This window comes from Cottoperca gobio, unplaced genomic scaffold (assembly GCF_900634415.1).
Source record: "Cottoperca gobio unplaced genomic scaffold, fCotGob3.1 fCotGob3_332arrow_ctg1, whole genome shotgun sequence".
Classification (NCBI taxonomy): Eukaryota; Metazoa; Chordata; class Actinopteri; order Perciformes; family Bovichtidae; genus Cottoperca; species Cottoperca gobio.
Genome location: NW_021166938.1, coordinates 47,272 through 66,963, shown reverse-complemented (window position 1 = coordinate 66,963; position 19,692 = coordinate 47,272). Strand labels below are relative to the sequence as shown.

Below are 19,692 nucleotides of genomic sequence, written 5' to 3'. Positions count from 1 at the left end.
GCAAAACAATAACCAGGACTTTAATCATCATTTTTATATTCTGTAGGTACTCCATTTGGACTGTTGCGTTATGTACATTACGAAAGCAAACTTTCGGTCAGGTGTGTTCGCACAGTTCAAAGACATTCCCTGGTGGTTGTGTCATGGACATGTACAGTAGGGCTTGTCTAGTAAACAATTACCTGGCTGCACCTTCTTCTGAGTCCTGGACTCTGACCTGGGGCTGACACCTGCTTCATTACGGAAGACTCATACAATAAAATGTCAGTGGGAGTCTTTTGCTCCCAGTAGCATATGCGCAATTATGTATACTCATGAGTCAATAATATGATTAAATGTCACCATCATAAATCACCTTCATGTATACTGTGAATCTCATCCACCTATGATGAGTATCAAATGGGCAGTCTTCTATTTACAACCTACACACACTCAGTGCACTTCAGTTATACAAGTAAACTTTCACTTGTCAGCCATGAGGTGCTAACATTACGCCTGCTTTTAGTTTAGTAAAAGTAGCAGTACACTCAAAAACAACTCTAACAAAAATAAATGATAATGTTCTGTGTGTGGGATTAACTCAGCTAAGAAGTATCTTAAGTAATATTTATTTTGAACAATACTGCAATACATAGAAACTAGTGGCTGTCTGCATGGTAGATATATGAGCACCTGACTATTGTTTTGAAACAGAACCGTGTACCTATCCCCTAACAGCCTCTTAAAGGCGCACTCACCCAACACATGAAGTGCAGTTTACTTGTCAGGAGTAGCCTTCTTCTCAGTCTGGTAAAAACAGTTGTATACTATATTCTGTGCCTCTGGAGGGAGCTTTCCAAAATTAGAAAAAAAAGTCAGGATATATCAGGGATATACACTTATCTGCTTTCTTGCAGAGATGTTCATACCACTCATGTGTGTACATCAAATAAGAAGCTACAGCCAGCAGCTGATTAGCACATGGACTGGAATTATGGAGAACCGCTAACATTAGCCTGGCTCTGTCCGGAGGTAAAGAAACATAGCAGCCCCTTTAAAGCTAACATCTGTTTATTTAATCCGTACAAAAAACAAAATGTAAAAACAGCAGGTTGTGGTTTTGTAGGTTATGTGTGACTATTTATTGGTATATCCACTGGTTGCCTAGCAACCCCACATTGATGTCAAGACTAATGCTATGCTACTATGCTACCAGTATCAGCAATAATGGATGTGAGGAAACTGATGTGTACTAATGAGTCTGACTTTGTATGTAACATTTTTGTAGATGTCAACACATGAACAGTCAAAATACATCTTTTCATTATATTGGCCTTCCATATGAAGAAAAAACATTTACTACACACATTTTTTTATTTTATGGAAATTATTTTTTGTACAATAACAGTTTTGTAATTAGAACACTTTTTTTTTTTCCAGAGGCTTGACCTTGTACACAGCATGTATCATCATCCCACCATGGACCTCTTCCTCCCTCTCAATCGAACCTCATCAAGCTTTTTAAGGACTGCTGACGACTTCTTGGATGACGCTGCATAGCTCTTCAGCAACCTTTCAAACAGCGCCTCTGTGTTGGGGTGGGTACTGAGGAATGCCTTCTCCAGCACGTACAAGTCCACCCCCTTGTCCTCCGGCAGAGCAGAGATGTAACTCAGGCCGAAGTCAATGAGGAACAGCTCGGACTCCCCGTCCTCCAGGCCGCATCTCAGCAGCATGTTGGAGGTGGTCAGGTCTCCATGGATGACGTCCTCGTCATGCATTTTGGACAGGATCTGACCCACCCTCTGAGCCAGTCGCACCAGCTCCTTACAGGAATCAGACTGCTGGGTAGATGCGATGTGGTCACGCACAGTCGAGGAACCCACGACGTCCTCCAAGAAAATACAGTGGGATGTGTAGTCCACAAAATAGACTACAGGGACAGATATGCCTGAGGACAAGAGAAATTGAAGAGTCTTATTTAAAAAAAAAAGTGTATGTTGAGCTCTAAAGATACAACATCAACTCATTAGGAGCCTGTGTTTTCTAGTAATATTAAATAATAAGGATATTATTCTATATTTTCCTTATTGTCAACAAGTCTCATGCAAAGACCAAAACCGATGCAGTACGTGTTAGTGTGTCTCTAAATCTCTGCTGATTTCTCTACTCTGTCTGTGCCCCAACACCATAGATCATGTGCATGTGACGTCATGCTTATTTCCCAACCCGTAAATCAGCCATGTTGGATAATATAAACAACCAAGACGGCGCCCGTTCACGTGGGAGTTGCTGCAACGCTTCGTAATTTTCTTTGTATTTAAACGTCTAAGATTGAAAGAAAATGCCAATCGTGTGCGCAGTGTATAATTGTGGTAATAACGCTACTCGTCACCCAGAGAAACGGTTCTTTAGATTTCCTAAAATCATCAAAAACAACGATCCACAAAAGAGGGATGAATTGCTGTCTACCGAACGCCGTAAGCTGGTTTAGCAACATAACTCGTGAGGATTTAACAGAAGAAAAAGCACAATTCACCGTGTGTGTGGTGTCCACTTTATATCTGGTAAGAGCTCATGCTAAAGCTATGTTTTCAATGTTTACGTTAAACATTTGTGCTTATGATATACCCGAACACTGTAAGACCTTACTTCTCCATATCGCTGACTGGTAAATAAGGCACTTTCTTTACATGTGATGGCAGCCATTTGCTCTTTTCTTCTGTGCATGTTTTTGTTTTGCTTATTCTTGAGCCTACTTCACTTGCGAAAAGCAAAGCACCAATGTGAGAACATGCTTCGCTTAATCCAGCCATACAATCACAGTGTGCGAGGATAACATCGCCGCTCTTCTCACTCACAAACCACGGCTTGAGCGGTGTATCTCGAGATCTTTGAGAGTGATTTACACGGGCATGGACGAGCACCTTGTCATCTTTCAGTGGTTTGGTAAGAAGACCAACCCAGCCAGAAACAAAGAAATTATAAGCATCTAAGCTCTTGTATGCCTTCATTTGTGCGTTGGTTGCCCACGGCGTTTGTAGCACAAGGTAGTTCACAATATCCGGATATTCAATCGGTGGTAATGACTCCAAATCCTCAATATATTCCGACGGCTTTAGCGTGTACGGGTCACGGCCGCAAATTTGGACTTTTTCCTCTGAATCTTGCCTTTGCAGAAGACTCCAGAGAGTCAGTATTGTTGTTGCTTTAGACGCCATTGTTGATTTGTTTTTCATCCAAAATGGCGTCGCACGCATATGTCACCTATTGGTTGTTACTGAAAATGTAAAGCTTTAAAAACACATAAAATATATATATATACACCCCGGTGGTTTTATGTCATGTAGACTGATTCTCTTTGGGTTATTGCTGTTAGAGCAAAATAAGCCATTTGAAGTTCCAGATGTTGTGATCGGCATTTTTCACTATTTTCTGACATTTTATAAACTCAACAATTAATTAACAATTAATCAGAAAATTGACAGATTAGTCAATGATAAAAAACATCAGCTGTGGTCCTAATAGGCTTCAGCAGGCTGTAATGAAAACCATTTACCAAATAATAAACAATATATTGTTCTACACTGTTCATTTTTCGTTTTATATCCAGGCCCATTCTTGTTCTTCAATGACACCTCCCTAGCTCCATAGTTAAATACAACATCCCATCTCAACAGAGCTCAACCCCTCAACTTCTAATGTCACAGAATCTGAAGGGGTGCCGCTTTTGTTGCAACACCAGTGTTACAGTTAGTTACAGTTAGGTCCAGACCCTCTGTGTTTACAGTCTATGGTGTGTGCGGAACACTCGCCTGCTCTCCGGCAGCGCAGTATGGAGCGGACCTCCTGCACAGTCCTGCGGTGGGTCAGCTTTTCGTCCAGCACTGGGTGTCTATAACGTTTCCGGAACCTTTCTTTCACAATAGTCGGCTTTCCCAGAAACTGTGCCCGGTACACTCTGGCTTCTGCTCCTTGTTTTATTAACTCTGCTTTACTGAGAAACTCTGGGACCGCCATGCTCTTTTCCTGGGCCATGTTTACTTCCGTTATTCTTCTTCTTCTTCTTCTTCTACTGTCTGTTTGTCTGCTGCCCTCCTGCTTCCTCTGCTCTGGCTCCACATGCTGCCACCTGACGGCCAACAATCAAACACAAATACACTACAGAAGTAAATGTCACAGCGACATGGCCAAACCTGTTCTACCATACATGCATGGGCCAAATGAAAACAATAGTTGTTCTAGATACTTAAAAAAGCCTTTTTATTGTCATTACACAAAAAGTACAACGAGATTCAGAGTGCCACTCTGTCCCAGTGTGCAAAAAATACAAAGACATACATAACATTAAAAACACGGCAGTAGGACAGACAACATAAGCAATCATACGGGGGAATAAATAGTTAAAAATATTGATTACAACTATTGATATAAAAATAGTTTATACTTTTTAAAAGTGCATTCAGAGTGTAGATGAAGATGGTTATGATTATTGCATTAGGTGTGGTGGTTAAGTAGCCTGACGGCCCAGGGGTAGAATCTGTTTTTAGTCTGTTTGTCCGTGATTTGAAGCTCCTGTATCTTCTCCCAGAAGGCAGGAGAGAGAACAGTCTGTGACCTGGATGAGAGCTGTCCTTTATTATTTTGTTTGCTCTACTGAGGCAGTGGGAGGTGGAGATGTGTTCCAGAGAGGGCAGGGGGCAGCCAATAGTTTTCTCTGCCATCCTAATCACTCTCTGCAGGGCTTTCTTGTCCGCAGCTAAACATCCAGCATACCACATAGAGATGGAGTATGACAGCACGCTCTCGATGGTCGCCCAGTAGAAGGACACCAGCAGCTTCTTGTTCAGTCTGTTCCTCCGTAGCACCCTCAGGAAGTGTAGTCGCTGCTGGGCCTTCTTAACTGTTGCAGTGGTGTGTGCTGTCCAGCTGAGGCTCTCTGAAATTTGAACCCCCAGGAACTTAAAGGTGGGGACCCTCTCCACTCTCTCTCCATTGAGGTGAAGGGGGGCGGGTTCTGGACGGTGTTTTCTGAAATCTATGATGATTTCTTTTGTTTTGCTTGTGTTCAGATGTAGGTTGTTAGCTGAACACCACGCAGACAGCTTCAGGATCTCGTCTCTGTATGCCGACTCGTCGTCTCCCTTATATATTTGGCCGACCACAGTGGTGTCATCTGCAAACTTTATAATGGAGTTGGAGGGGTGAATGGGAGAGCAGTCGTGTGTGTAGAGTCTGTAGAGTAGAGGGCTCAGCACGCAGCCCTGCGGGGAGCCAGTGCTGAGGGTGAGGGTGGAGGAGCAATAAGTGCCTATTGTCACTGTCTGAGGACGGTCTGTTAGGAAATTGTTTATCCAGGCACATATGATGGGGGGGGAAACCTAGACTTGACAGTTTTTCCACTAGTATGTCAGGTATGATGATGTTAAAAGCTGAGCTAAAATCGACAACCAACATCCTGATGTAGTTGCCTGGGACTTCTAGGTGGCTCACAGCTGTGTGAAGGATTATGGCGATGGCATCATCCGTGGATCTGTTAGCTCTGTAAGCAAACTGATGAGGGTCGAGGGAGGGTGGGAGGCTGGCTTTGATGTAGTCGGCTATCAGTCTTTCGAAACATTTCATCACCGCCAATGTTAGGGCTATGGGCCTGTAGTCGTTGAGCTCTCTGACTGGTGTCTTTTTGGGGACAGGAATGATGGTAGCCGTCTTCAGACAGGATGGAATGCTAGCTTGTGACAGGGACAGGTTGAATATGCTGGTCAGGGCCCCTGACAGCTGGTCAGCACAAGCTTTAAGTACTTTGCAGAGTACTCCATCGGGTCCTGCGGCTTTACCAGGATTCACAGACTTCAGCATCTGCTTCACCTGATGTTCTTTGAGGGTGGGAGGTGGTATGGAGCTGGTGGTATGCAGGGACAGGGGCAGAGTAGAAAAGTGGGGGGTCTGCTAGCCTCAAAGCAGGCAAAGAAGTGGTTTAGTTCCTCTGCAAGGTGGGCCTCAGCTCTAGTAGTGACTGATGTTTTGCCCTTATAGCTGGTTAGCTGGTGAAGGCCCTGCCAAACGCACCGTATGTTGTTATGAGCGAGATTCTCCTCCACTTTCCCCTTGTAGTCCTCCTTCGCAGCCTTGATGCCTCTCCTCAGGTTCGCCCTTGCCATGCTGTACTGGGCTGCATCCCCCGGCCTGAAGGCTGCGTCACGGGAACTCAGGAGAGACCGCACCGCTCGTCATCCATGGTTTTTGGTTTGGGTGGACACGAATGCGTTTTTCCACAGTTACTGTGTTTGTGCAGAACTTGATGTACGATAAGACAGCCTCTGTGTCTTCCTCCAAGTCTGTCTGTTCAAATATGTCCCACGCTGTGTGTTCGAAGCAGTCTTGCAGTTGTGAGAGAGCCCCCTCGGGCCAGGTTCTGATATATTTAACCACCGGCTTGGTGTTACTTCTTAGGGGGGTGTAAGCTGGGATGAGAAGCAGTGAGAGGTGGTCAGATAGTCCTAAATGGGGGAGTGGTACCGCTCTGTAAACATGCTTCAGGTTAGAATACACCCGGTCCAGTGTGTTCTTTCCTCTGGTGGTCATTGTACATATTGTACAAATTTAGGAAGCACATTTTTGAGACATACATGGTTGAAGTCTCCAGCTACAATATGAACTCCGTCGGGATGGGACCTCTGTTGTTTATTTATTAAGCTCTGGAGGTGGTCAAGTGCAATGCTAGCGTTAGCATCAGGTGGGATATACACAGTGTTGATTATCACCCCTGTCAGCTCTCTGGGCAGGTAAAAGGCTCTGCACATAATAGACATTACTTCCAGGTCGGGAGAGCAATGTGTATGAGTGACCCTGCTGTCTATGCACCAGTCGTTGTGGATGTAAACACACAGACCACCCCCTCGGCTCTTACCGGAAGCGCTGTTCCTGTCGTAGCGGTGGGTAGAGCGGCCTGGGAGCTGCACTGCTGCATCCGGAATCCGCGAGTGTAGCCAGGATTCCGTGATGATCATCACACAGCAGTCGCGGACGTTCGTGTTAGCAGCTAATAGTACCTCCAGTTCGTCGATTTTGTGGAAGATGGACCTGGCATTAGCGAGAAAGAGGCTTGGTAGTGGTGGTCGGTGCGGCCGCTTCTTACCTTAACATCCCTAAATCTATTTAGGCTACACAGATATTCATACAAACGAACGCTCCCTTCCACTGCTTAATGTATGCCTTACTTTTAGGGGCGGTTTCACAGTCAAGGTTTAAACCTAATCCCAGACTAAAATGCCCGTTTAGGCTGTTCTAACTCTAAGCGACCTGCACAGACTCATCTTAAAATAGTCCTGTATTTATCTTGTTCTGGATTAAACTAAACTGGTTGCAAGAGGGAGGATTAGAGCTACACTAGGACTAAATTGAATCTTACATTAATCCTTCAAGGAGGCAGGTTTAACCTCTGCTTAAACCCAAATGTTTGTTTGTGAGGGAGCATGGTATACTTTGATTACCTAAATGAAGATGAATACTTGTTGATGGGAGTAATCCATTAAATTACTATGATGAAATAACTTTTCCAGACTGCTTTAGAATGTACAAAGAAAATGCATTGCAAATAATATATTTGCTTGAGCCTAGCCTTTCCTCCTCGTCTCAAAGAGGAAGGCCTTTACCCACTTCACAACAAGTTTTGCTCACTTTCAGGTTTTTTGGCAACTGGAACTTTTCATGAGGAAACTGGTGATTTGTGTGGCGTCAGTGAAGCAACTATTTGTAGAATAGTTCACAAAGTCTGCAAGGCCATTTGTGAATTGAGGAGTATTTATATAAAGTTCCCTGATGCTGCTGCCCATGCCAACTATAAAGTGCAATTCTATGAATATGGCCACTTCCCAGGAGCGATTGGTTGCATAGATGGATGCAGTGGCGGGCCGTGCATTTCCCACCTAGGCCTTCAGTGATGTCCTACACAGTCCTACCTGAAATATTCCACCTCTTAATACCATCATTATGACGCCATGGCTCTAGAAACTATACATTTAGACAGAAATGCAGTATAACCGGGCGTTGCATCACCTTAACATAGTCAAGTACAACAGAGTTATGTTAATATTTCCGAAGCATATATAATTATAATCAATAAATCCGCATTTCCCTATTTTTGTTCACTCTTTCGTTGTGGAGCTCCGTTTCCCTGCGCACTTGTTCGTTGAGCTGTAGATCCACTCGGGTGTCCGAAAGGTTTTCAAAAGCACCGTTGCTTGTAAGTGCCCAGCCGTGCTTTGGTGTCTTGTTGCTGCCTTGGTTAGACAACTCAAGTTTCCAAACCCAGTGTGGCTCCAAACACCAAATCAATCCGTTGTAAATAGCAGGCATTCCCAGCAGTACAATTTGCAGTGCCTCTCAGAGGCTGTGAGCCAGGGGTACCGCTCGTAGTTAGTGATTTGAAAGTGGCGGACAAACCCTGTGATAGTCTCGCTAGCGTCGGGGTTAGCTGTTCTCTTCTCACGATGTCTAGCTTTTCTTGAAAAGTTTGTCTTGAAAATGGCGTTGTAATTATATCTGCGACCAAATCGATTTCTTCTCCTCCTTCAGCCATTGTGGGTTGAAAAAAAACAGCTTGTAGAAATCTAAATTAGCTCGTTCAAGTTCAGTTTGCTAGCTCTGCATAGCTCTGCCTCTCAATAGTGCATATCCAATCAAAAGACGTGGACGTGCTGACGTTATCGTACGCTAGCTGGCCCTGGTGTCCCCAATTCGAAATCTGATTGGTTAACGCCACAGTTTTGTTCCGTTCACTTTAAGCTACAGGCGCCCGCACTGTTGATTCTGAAGGCCTAAGAGCAGATTTCTTGGACCCTGGCAACACATTATGGCTGAAATATGATTGGATAAAAGCTCTAACATAAAGGCCAGCCCTCCAAATCTCGATCTGAGGCTGGAAGCAGCGCAACCAAGAGGAAAGCTATAAAATGAAGAGAATAGACTATGGGGAATAAATTAATACATATTTGTGGAAAGAATATATCAAAATTAAATGTATATTCTGATCATGTTTAGGCCAGCAGAGAAGGCCTACTTCTGTTATTATTATTTTTACTGATATGATTACTACATACTGCCTCATGCTTTACTGCAGGCATTGCTGCGTCTGTGAATGGCGTTCTAGAAGTTCTTCAAAATAAAAGTCTTCAGCTACTGACATGTTTTGTATTTTTTTTGGGGGGGGGCAATGTACGGATTCTAAATATAAGAAATGATCCAAAATGAAAAGCACTGACTGGCCCTTTAACCCTGCTATCGTGCCTGGTTGTTGAGCCTCTTTGGGACTTTCCTTCCTGAAAAAGTTGGGCAGTTGTCGACCTCTGGCGTCAAAATTGAACCAAGAAGATTCTCCTCTTGCAATTTGACACTGCTGCCACGTAGCCCGGACTTCCTGAAGGCCAGAAGTTTTCCAGGAGCATCTCTTTATCATCCCCTCTGCTACTTACGGTGAGTCCGTCTTTCTTACCGCATGGCTCACAGTTGAACATGTAAAAATCTGCAGCGGATTAAAGTGTGTTCAGAGTTCATAACAATGTTTGTAACAGCGCTGCAACAGACTGCAACTGTCTGAAATACCTGGACGGACAAACTGTGAGTGGATGAACAACGGGCCTGCTGTGTACAACACAAAGTGTTACCATATGTCAGAACTGCACACAGGGAGGTCTGTGAAGAACTGCTGCTCAGGAGAAAAGAGAGATAGACCCAGGGACGTAATGTAACTAAGTACATTTACTCAAGTCTACTGTTTATACTTCTGGGTCATTCCAGAATTGGAGGACAATTTAGACATCAACACTTTTGAAAAATGAACTTTTTATTTTATTCTTTTTTGTTATGTATTTAGGAAAAACAGATAATAAACCATCAACAAACGTCACCCTGTGACACATACTCATTAAGCAGAAAAGGGTATTTATTTTTTTATATTCTTCAATAAAACTCTTTACTATTAAGTAAAGAAAGTCACATTTATATTAAATACTCATGTAGTTGTGGATAAAACTGGTTTAATATTAATTTAAGTAGCTTTTTAAATCGATCTTGCCCAACTTTTCAGTTGTCACACGTTTCTTTTTACCAATTTCAGTATTTAATTTGAAATATTTACTCAAATACATTATGCATATAATTAATTAAGCTATTAAAAGGACATTAGTTTAAACTTTTGTGAGCTGAGAAAATTATTTAAGGTTATTTTAACAGAAAATGATATAGTAACAGGGTTGCGTAAAGTAACAGGGTTGAATGGCTACATTACTTTTGGTTGTAGATCATGACATGTGACAAATAAATACTCAGGACCACAGAAATTGTTGTTTGATAATATTCTATATATTTTCCAATCAAGGATTAACAGGAAGAGTATCAATGATGCATAACAAACATGTCAATACAACAACAAACTGGATATAATCAAATATACACTGGACAAATATAAAACATGGAGGTCACTAAGGTAGTCAAACAACTCCACAGTGGAAAGGCCCCAGGGGTTGATGAGATGCGTCCAGAAATGCTGAAGGCTTTGGGTGTGGCGGGGCTGTCTTGGTGGACACGCCACGCCTAGATTGAAGAGGAACAATGCTGATTCCGTCCTGGTCGTGGAACAACGGACCAACCGGTCTACATGTGTTTTGTTTTGTTTTTAAATATGTTTATGATTTAACAAATTGATTTTACCAATACAAGAGACATCAATAGAATAATACCAAAAAAAGTAAATAAAAACCCTATTTTAAATGTTATATTTGACATGCAAGTTGGTCACAAAGAAGCTCGGACAAGAGAAAAATGCTATTTTAGGGGTGTTCGAGAGCTATTTGGTATTTAAAATAATGCTTTTTCTGCAACTTTATATACATTTTGTCTCAAGAAAAGTATATTTAACACAACAAGTGCATGGTTTAGCTTTTTGGGCATGGATTATTAGTTTTGTTTATATGTAGGACATAAAATGTCCTCCAATTCTGGAATGACCCTTCTACTCCGAAACACAAGGGAATATTGTTCTTCTGCCAACAGTTACTGCTTACTTCGCAGATTAAGAATTTCCATATAAAACATATAACAAGATAAACAAGCTCATTAAATGTGGGGAATAGTTAAATAATATAAATAAAAATAATAAATAATAATGACTGGTTGCAGCCCTAATGCCATATGAATGTGATCCTTTTCACTGTTTACATATTAATGTAAATAATAATTTACAGCATTTAACAGCATAAGAAAACATTAAAAACTCATATTTAGTTTTTTTTCTATCTCAGGATCTGTATTAAAGACCTGACTTTGATGAAGAGTTGAACAAACTCAGGTTGACTTAAAAGCACATTTGTTTCAAGATGAACTCCACAGGAAGGCCCTGACACCTTTTACATTCTACACATTTACTCTTCTCAGGGAGAACTACTCAGCCTATAATAACAGATGTGTAACTTGTTCTGTGGCAGTGCATGAGTTTTTATCATGAGGCCATCAAGATGATCTCAGTCTGGGCTTGAAGATTAAACATTTATAACAGAAGGCCTGTGTTACAAACTTAAAGTATGGAGCTTGAAATCAGGAAGCTCTAATGAAAGCTTCACCCTATCGGGACATATAGTCTGGACATCCAAATATCTGCTGCTTTGATTTTGACAAACATTTTATTTATTCTGTCCTGCAAGTTTCCTAACTTTGTGGACATGCCATATGAAATCATTGGTTGTTGACACAGGCGGTCACAGCTCGGCACTTTAACTAGGTGCAAGTGTCATTAGAGCTTTAAAAGTTATCAAATACATTTTAAAATAAACTCCAAGCTACTGAAAGTCTCTGAAGGAACATAAGGATTGGTAAAATGTAGTGAAGTTTCTCTGTTTGTGTTAAAATGGTCTGAAAGTAGGAACCTTATATATCCATATATTGTTTTGAGTTTTACTTAATGTCCAATAAGTTAAGTTCAAGGACCACGAGGATGTCCTCTGAAGTGTCCGCGTGTGATTGAACTCTTCCGTCTCTCTCAGTTCATTTCCTTTGATGTCTGAGCTGTGGAGCTCTCATGTAGACTCCTCCTGCTGTTGTTGCTCCATCCTTATCAGCTGATGGGATATTTGGTGTTAACATAAGACTAAACAAGCTAACTGATTTCCACACAGCCGTGTATTTTGTTGAAACCGTCTCAAGTGGACTCCCTAATGAGATCATGGCAATCAACAAGAGGGTTGTCATGGCGACAGGGCTGCAACAGGCTCGTGTGGGCTCCCTTGTCTTTTCTATGATTAGGACAAAGGCACCTAGTGGGTGCCAGAACTGGAGATTGTCCATATTATTATTATAATTATTATTATTTTCTTATGTTTTGCTTCTATTTCACAGAGGATGTGTTCCAAGAAATGAATCCAGACCAGCGCAGCCTGACCGACATGTGAATGTAACAGGACAGAAGCAATGGGTAGGTTCTTTGTGGTTTCCATTGTAAAGCAGCTTTGTAAGGAATTGTTTTACTCTGAAGACAAATAAAGCAAGGGAAGTAACAAATGCATCAGGCTCTTCTGCAGGGCTGACAGTGGCCGACATGTTGTGCTGAAACCTCTGAAACTACATTAAGACCATGAAGCGGCATTAAAAATCATAAAACTATTCAAATCAATCAATCAAACGTGAAGAATCTTAATGCATGGACTGTATCTGAAGAACTGTTCTAATCTTCATTTGTCCCCATCTGAAAGTAAAACGGCGTAATCTTTTATCAGCTTTGAGATTCAGCAGCTTTCATTTGAGTGTGGGTCTGCCTCATTTGCATTTCTGTCAATAAATACTGCACATGAAAGACTCGCAGGTGAATGTGAGAAGCTGCTGCAGAGCAGTTGGAGTGATGAATGTGTCTCATTGATTTGGAACTCACTCAAATATGATACATACAGTAAACTGATGTAAAAAAGACAATCTGAGATTGGATGTTCTTTGCACAAAAGTTGAGCTGTGATAAAATACAGGAAATCTATAGACTGCAACACATTTATTTTTATTTATTTGTAAAGGACCCTGAACAATATTCAACATGAATGTTTCCCTTTAATGTATTGTGTAAAGCTCATTTATATATGTACCTGTGTAAAAGAATGATTACCCTCGTGTTGCTTACTCTATGAACAAAGGGTTGTTGCTTCTGAGATTTTCACCGTCATTATCTCACCAGCAAAATAAGTAAAGTTGTTCAAGTTTAAATCCGGATCAGTCTGACAGTTACACTTTTACATTTACATTTAGACTATAGACTGTAGAAAAACATGGCTCTAGCGCAGTGGTACCCACAGCACCCCTTCATATGATTGATCTTCTTGGCATCCCTTGCAGCACGCAGGTGTCCCGAAAGCACCCCCGGAGTGTCGCAGCTCCCATATTGGAAACCACTGCTCAAGCATTTATTACATCATCCATAGCTTCCTGTAGTCACATTTTGAGGATTTGACTTATAGACTTTGCTGCTATCTGGAGAGGTTAATGGATCTTGATATTACAACAGACAAGCTCTAAAATGTACCTCTCTTCAAGCCATAATGAAACTCCACTTTGCATTTCTTTTTTTGAATGGATATTTATAGAGCTTCTGATTTTTTGGAGTCAGCATCTATTGGCCATTAGTGGTAATGCATTTTAAGGCAACTGTGCCCTGGCTGTAGCCTTGGTGGTGGATTTGACAATCTCGCAGCAATTAATTAATCCAGAGAATCTGATGAAAACCACATGAAGTTAAAACATTAATATAAAATTCACAGGTTACCATAGAGCTTATTTTGGGGTGTAAATGTAAATATTTTGTTCGGAGTGCTCAACTCAAAAAGTAAACCATGACAATGTTTTCCTTCCTCCTAGGTAGCTCCACCCTCCTGTTGGCCAGTGTGGTGTCCAGTCTGGGCGGCCTGGTCTTTGGTTATGAGTTGGGCATCATTTCAGGTGCTTTGCTGCAGCTCAAGGCAGAGTTCAGACTCTCATGTGTCCAGCAAGAGGCTCTGGTCAGCTCTTTGTTAATAGGAGCTCTGCTGGCCTCCATCATGGGCGGCTGCTTGATCGACTACCGGGGCCGCAGGAACTCCATCCTCCTCAGCAATGTCTTGATCCTGACCGGCAGCCTGCTCCTGCTCATCGGCTCCTACTCTGCACTGGTGGTGGGCAGGATGACAGTGGGCTTCGCCATGTGTATATCCTCCATGTCCTGCTGCATCTTTGTGTCTGAGATGGTTACCCCGGACCGCAGGGGCTTCCTGGTAACACTGTATGAAGCTGGGATCACTGTGGGCATCCTGGCTGCTTATGCCATGAACTACCTGCTGTCTGACTCTAAAAGAGGGTGGAAATGGATGTTTGGATTAGCCGTAGTACCAACTATGATTCAGCTGGTCTCTATCTGGTTTCTTCCATCCAGCACTTCTTTTGAATCAAGCCAAAGATATTTCTCTCAAACTGAAAGAGACAAGATGAATACTGTCGGAAACAAGGAAGCAGATGACTCAAAAGTCAGCAATAACAACAAGAAGGTTCAGTACAACAGCATGTCCCTTTTCCAGCGTAAAGACAACATGAGAACTCGGACCGTGCTTGGCCTCGCACTGGTTCTCTTTCAGCAGTTCACAGGCCAGCCCAATGTTCTCCTCTACGCCTCCACCATCTTCCACTCAGTGGGGTTTCAGAGCAACGCCTCGGCAGTGCTGGCGTCTGTGGGCTTGGGGTTAGTCAAAGTGATTTCTACTCTGACCTCGATGGTGTTTTCAGACAGGGTGGGCCGGAGGCCTCTGCTCATCAGTGGGTGCTCTGTCATGGCGCTGGGTCTGATAACCATCGGACTCCTCAGTGGACATTCATTGATGAATGCTGAAAGGCCTTGTAATTCTGAGGACATCAACGTTAACAGAACAGATCTACCTCATTTAATGGTTGGTAATTGGACACTTTTTAACACGCCTTTAGATGAGAGCCAAAGACTAGTTAATAACAACACACAAGATGAAGATGATGTAATTGATAAAGTCAGACCGAAACCACCGAACACTCTGGTATCTTCTCCTAGCGTCACAGCAGTGAACTGGATCATTTTCGTGTGTATGATGGCTGTCGTCAGTGCATACTCCTTTGGATTTGGACCAAGTTTGTATATCCACTCAAAATGGGATTTTTCTATTTTTAGATATAACAGTTTTTGTTCAGAATTGTGCATTTAAAGCTAGACATGGCTAGATTGATTAAAATACAAACATAACACTGTCAGCCTCCATTAATAAGCATTGTGGAGCTGCTAGCATGCAAAGATGCCTCACGTAGCTTTAAAGTAACATTATCCAGGGGGATATTAGAGCTGGGACATTGAGAAGTGTTTTTGTTTTTGACCAGTGACCTGGCTTCTCCTGACTGAAATATTTCCAGCTGCTATCAGAGGAAGGGCATTCGCATTCACCAACTGCTTCAACTGGGCTGCCAACCTGTTGGTCACATTCACTTTCTTGAATTTTATCGGTGAGTTCTCACACCATTTTTCACAGAGGACATTTTGATAAATCACAGTGGTAAAAGTGCAAGGGTAACTCTGTTTCAATAACATTTCCCAGTGAGCCAGTTGATTGATTGATTATCAATTATCAATTTCAACCTGGTTTAAGAGTAACCGCCAATCTGGGACGCTCAAAAAAGAAAAGCACCCACAACGAGGTAGGGATCATTTCATTGGTCAACACTACACCTGGTATTCTATTGGTTGGGGCATTTTGACAGGGTTATTGCACAAAAAAATCCAAGAGCAGAGGAGAAATCCAAAATCAGAAGTTTCACTCGTGTACAGAAGCAGCCTGAGTGTGAGGAGAAGGGCTGAAGCTGGAGCGCAGAAATCTGTGCAAGCTACAATATATTTGAGTGCAAGCATACAGTTTGAGGAGAGTCAGAGCAAATCTAAGAACAAGCAGGGGATATGTGAGTGTGAGGGCATAGTTTTGGGGGAAAGCATTACAAAATCTGAACCTGAAATCAAGGAGGCATACTCTCAAATAGAAAACCACTAATAAAGATAGTAAAAAAGCTCCATATCCTGAAAGCATGCTTGAAGTTTAGTGGTTGGATTTATCTGGCTCAATTGACAGATATAATTGGGTATCATCCGCATAACAATGAAAGTTTATGCAGTGGTTCCTTATAATATTTCCTAAAGGAAGCAGATAGAAGGTGAATAGAATAGGTCCAAATACAGAACCTTGACTCCATGATCCATGACTGACTTTGGCTGTCATGGAGGATTCATCTGTAACACGTACAAACTGAGATCGCTCAGATAGATAGGACTTAAACCAGCTTAGTGCGATTCCTTTTATGCCAATATAATGTTCCAGTCTCTGTAGTAGAATGTCATGATCAAGGGTGGTGATGGCCTAGTGATCTAGTGGTATGGCTTCCAAACAGAAACACCAGAAGGCTGTGAGTTCAATACCAGGGCTGCCACCATTTTACCCCTGAGCAAGGTACTTAACCCTGAGTTGCTCCAGAGAGACTGTCCCTGACAGAGACAAGTCCTTTGTCTGATGCCAATAGAAGGTCATTGGTGCCATCTCTGTGCTATGATGAACTCTAAATCCAGATTGAAAAACCTCAAATAAATTATTATTATTATGTAAAAAATCACATAACTGTTTTGCGACTGCTTTCTCAAGGATCTTAGCGAGAAAGGGAAGGTTAGATATCGGCCTATAGTTGGCTAAAACCTCTGGATGAAGACTAGGCTTTTTAAGAAGTGGTTTTATTACAACTACTTTAAAGGATTGTGGTACGTAGCCAGATTATAGAGACAGGTTGATCATATTTAATAACGAGGTGTTAATTAAGGGTAAAACTTCTTTAAACAGTTTAGTTGGAATCGGGTCTAAAAGACAGGTTGATGGTTTAGACGATGAGATTGTTGAAGTTAGTTGGTTAAGGTTGATTGGAGTAAAACAGTCTAGATATATTTCAGGAGTTACAGCTGTTTTTAAGGTTCCGGAGGTTAAAGTAAAGTTGTTACCGATTGAGGGCAGAAGGTGATTCATTTTGTCTCTAATAATTATAATTTTATCGTTAAAGAAGCTCATGAAGTCGTCACTACTGAGCGATATAGGAACAGAAGGCTCTGTAGAGCTGTGGCTCTCTGTCAGCCTGGCTATAGTGCTAAAAAGAAACCTGGGGTTGTTCTTATTTTCTTCTATTAATGAAGAGTAATAAGCTGCTCTGGCATTACGGAGAGCCTTCTTATACGTTTTAGGATTATTTAGCCAGACTAAACGAGATTTTTCCAGATTGCCAAATTTAAATCTAGTTTTGTGTCGTGTTAGTTCAAAAGTATCTGCAACACCAACATATATATGGCGAACTTCCTAGCAAACAGTGCCTCATTATTATTACACATCCAGCAGACACAGAGCAACATTAGCCTTTATTTGAAGTTGTGTTTGTGTCCCCCTGATGAATGTAAGTTCAGTATACTCGCTCTTTTAGCTCTGTGTTTTGTCTCCACCAACTCCTGAGGTAAATATCTGGATCTTTAGCATCTAAATGCTCCACTATGTTCACCAGCTAGTTCAGCCGGCCCTATCCAACTGGCTGCCCTTAGCCAGATTTTAGCTGGTGCCTCTTGCATCGCAGCAATATCCACCACCGATTGGTGGTTCATACACTCACACAGAAACTGCATAGCTTTATATCTTTGAGATTGTTTTTATTTTGGAAACCACAAAACCCACACAATGCTGAGGTGGCCCAGGATTTACTGGGGTGGAATTAAAATATTTCAAAAGTGTATTTGAAGAGAGAAGAGTTATGTTGATATCATTTGGTGTTACATTATATGAATAAGAAAGCTGCTGGTGGTGGCCGATAATAGCACCTGAGCCACAACATAGCCTATAGCATTCTAAACACAAACAGCAAGAGTAATTACAGCTAGCATGAATGTTAAAAATGTATTCAATGAACACTTCTCTCACATGTCAAAATGTCTGCTGACAAAAATGTCTACAAAGATAAACTAACAAGAGACATGTCAGGGCTACACACCTACACAGGAATAGGTCTTATCAAATTAAGTGAAAACACCTGTGTGGATGGACCACTGTGTATGGCTTTAAGATAAAAAAAATAAAAAACAATCATAATGCAGCTTGAAAGCAAATTGAAGAGCAGTACTTATTTCTAATTTAGTAATCTTATAAAAATGTGATACTCTTGAGGCTAATAAAATAACTTTTCTAGACTTTGTAGAGCCGGATTCATTGATGAATTAATTTCCGTTCTTACTTGAAACTCCCAAAATGATGGTCATATTTCCTGGCATGTTTTTTGGTGGCCAACAGAGACTGAACTGTGTTTTCAACCAACAGATGCGATTGGTCTGTCGGGGATGTTTCTTTTGTACGGGATGACCGCTGTGGCAGCTGGAGTTTTCTTCTACTTCATGCTACCAGAGACTAAAGGGAAGACTCTGGAGGAGATAGACAAGGAGCTGTGTTTTATCAAGTAGGATCTATATTTGTCTGATGAAATACACATAATCATGTCACATGGCATGCTCAGACACTGGTGTGTGTGTTCTTGTGTTGCAGGTTTTACCACAGCGAGGATTGCTGTAGCATCATCAGCCGGCGAAACATTTCCCCACAGTACCAGAGAGTGCACTGCCAAGTTAGCGCTTCAGGGTGATTCATTATATGATATTACCATATTGACATCAAAAACATTTTAAGATCATAGGCTTTTCTCTGTTGCACTTAATATTGGAATATGTGTGGTATCTTTGTGAAACATGCTAACAAAGTTGCAAAGCATTTGTATGTGATCATATGTGTTGTCATCATACAAGCTATCAAACTGATTATTTTTGGCATTTAAAAACTTTAACTACCTACATAGACCTTCCTTTTGCAACTTTACCAGTTACTGTAGTTTCACAGAGCCGTAAGCTTTTATAAAGGACATTATCTTCAAAATAATTAACTTTACACAATTACCTGTGCATTTGTTAAACACTTGTCAACTTTTTGTCCCCTTTAGCAATAAAATTGTGAAGTACCATATTGTTGATGGGAAACACTACAAAGAAAACAATGATCCCTCGATGTTGTACGGTATTGCTTCTTCTCAACATGGCCATAGTGAATTTCTTTTTCTGTTGCTTCTAAGTTCCCATGAGGTGCAGTAAACACAGCAATATTATACTATAGTTAGCATCTTTTTTTATGTTTTGCACAGAGCCCCTGAAAACAACCACTGTTCCTTTACTGGAATCCTACCTGGGTGATGAAACGCTTGTTTTGATGTAAACACAATATAATGTTCAAACTAGAATTGAGATCACTTCTTTTGGGATCTTAAAAAGCACTCTATAAATAAAATGTATTATTTTCACAGAGCCCCTCTACCAGACGGACACCAGATCAAGTAATAATGCAGGACACTGATAATTTTGTGCTTTACAGGTGCAACATCTTTAACTAATTTACAACTTATCAAAATGCAACTGACACTGTTAAACTGACTGACTATTTAGGCCCTTGGGTCTGTGGCCCCAGAGCAGTTGGCTGCTCTACCCTTAACAACTTTCAAACTTCATTGTGACATTTACAGTTTCCGTTTTGTCATGTTATCTCAAGAAAAGGGCTGTCTTTTCTTTTTTTTTGACAGACATAGCCA

The 19,692-nt window shown here is 41.5% G+C and overlaps 2 protein-coding genes across 4 annotated transcripts; one reads left to right on the top strand and one right to left on the bottom strand.

The window, feature by feature from the left end:
* Nucleotides 1-1,032: 1,032 nt before the first annotated feature.
* Nucleotides 1,033-7,034, bottom strand: tp53rk (TP53 regulating kinase). The gene is made up of 3 exons (XM_029427516.1): nt 6,890-7,034; nt 3,795-4,111; nt 1,033-1,930 (listed from the first exon to the last, which is right to left on the bottom strand). Exons 2-3 carry the CDS (start codon nt 4,015-4,017, stop codon nt 1,449-1,451), a joined length of 705 nt encoding a protein of 234 aa, XP_029283376.1. The 5' UTR covers nt 4,018-4,111; nt 6,890-7,034; the 3' UTR covers nt 1,033-1,448.
* Nucleotides 7,035-9,278: 2,244 nt separating this feature from the next.
* On the top strand, nt 9,279-19,642 carry slc2a10 (solute carrier family 2 member 10). 3 transcript variants are annotated; one of them, XR_003831969.1, is made up of 6 exons: nt 9,279-9,453; nt 12,370-12,445; nt 13,870-15,138; nt 15,382-15,504; nt 15,597-15,696; nt 18,384-18,426. XR_003831969.1 is itself a non-coding variant. In XM_029427559.1 (6 exons), exons 3-6 carry the CDS (start codon nt 14,049-14,051, stop codon nt 18,700-18,702), a joined length of 1,446 nt encoding a protein of 481 aa, XP_029283419.1. In that variant the 5' UTR covers nt 9,279-9,453; nt 12,370-12,445; nt 13,874-14,048; the 3' UTR covers nt 18,703-19,642. The 3 variants fall into 3 exon arrangements, 2 of the variants coding, with proteins under 2 accessions (XP_029283419.1, XP_029283418.1); XM_029427559.1 differs by lacking the exon at nt 15,597-15,696 and adding an exon at nt 18,606-19,642 and having other exon boundaries at nt 13,874-15,138; nt 18,384-18,519; XM_029427558.1 differs by lacking the exon at nt 15,597-15,696 and adding an exon at nt 18,606-19,642 and having other exon boundaries at nt 18,384-18,519.
* Nucleotides 19,643-19,692: the final 50 nt, after the last annotated feature.

Excerpts from the sequence above, each read along its gene's own strand:
- slc2a10 (XM_029427558.1), top strand. Across the intron at positions 15,505-18,383 it reads CACTTTCTTGAATTTTATCG|ATGCGATTGGTCTGTCGGGG; the intron begins GTGAGTTCTCAC and ends TTCAACCAACAG. Across the intron at positions 18,520-18,605 it reads AAGGAGCTGTGTTTTATCAA|GTTTTACCACAGCGAGGATT; the intron begins GTAGGATCTATA and ends CTTGTGTTGCAG.
- tp53rk (XM_029427516.1), bottom strand. The coding sequence starts at position 4,017 with ATGGCCCAGGAAAAGAGCATGGCGGTCCCAGAGTTTCTCAGTAAAGCA. Across the intron at positions 1,931-3,794 it reads ACTGCGCTGCCGGAGAGCAG|GCATATCTGTCCCTGTAGTC; the intron begins GCGAGTGTTCCG and ends TCTTGTCCTCAG.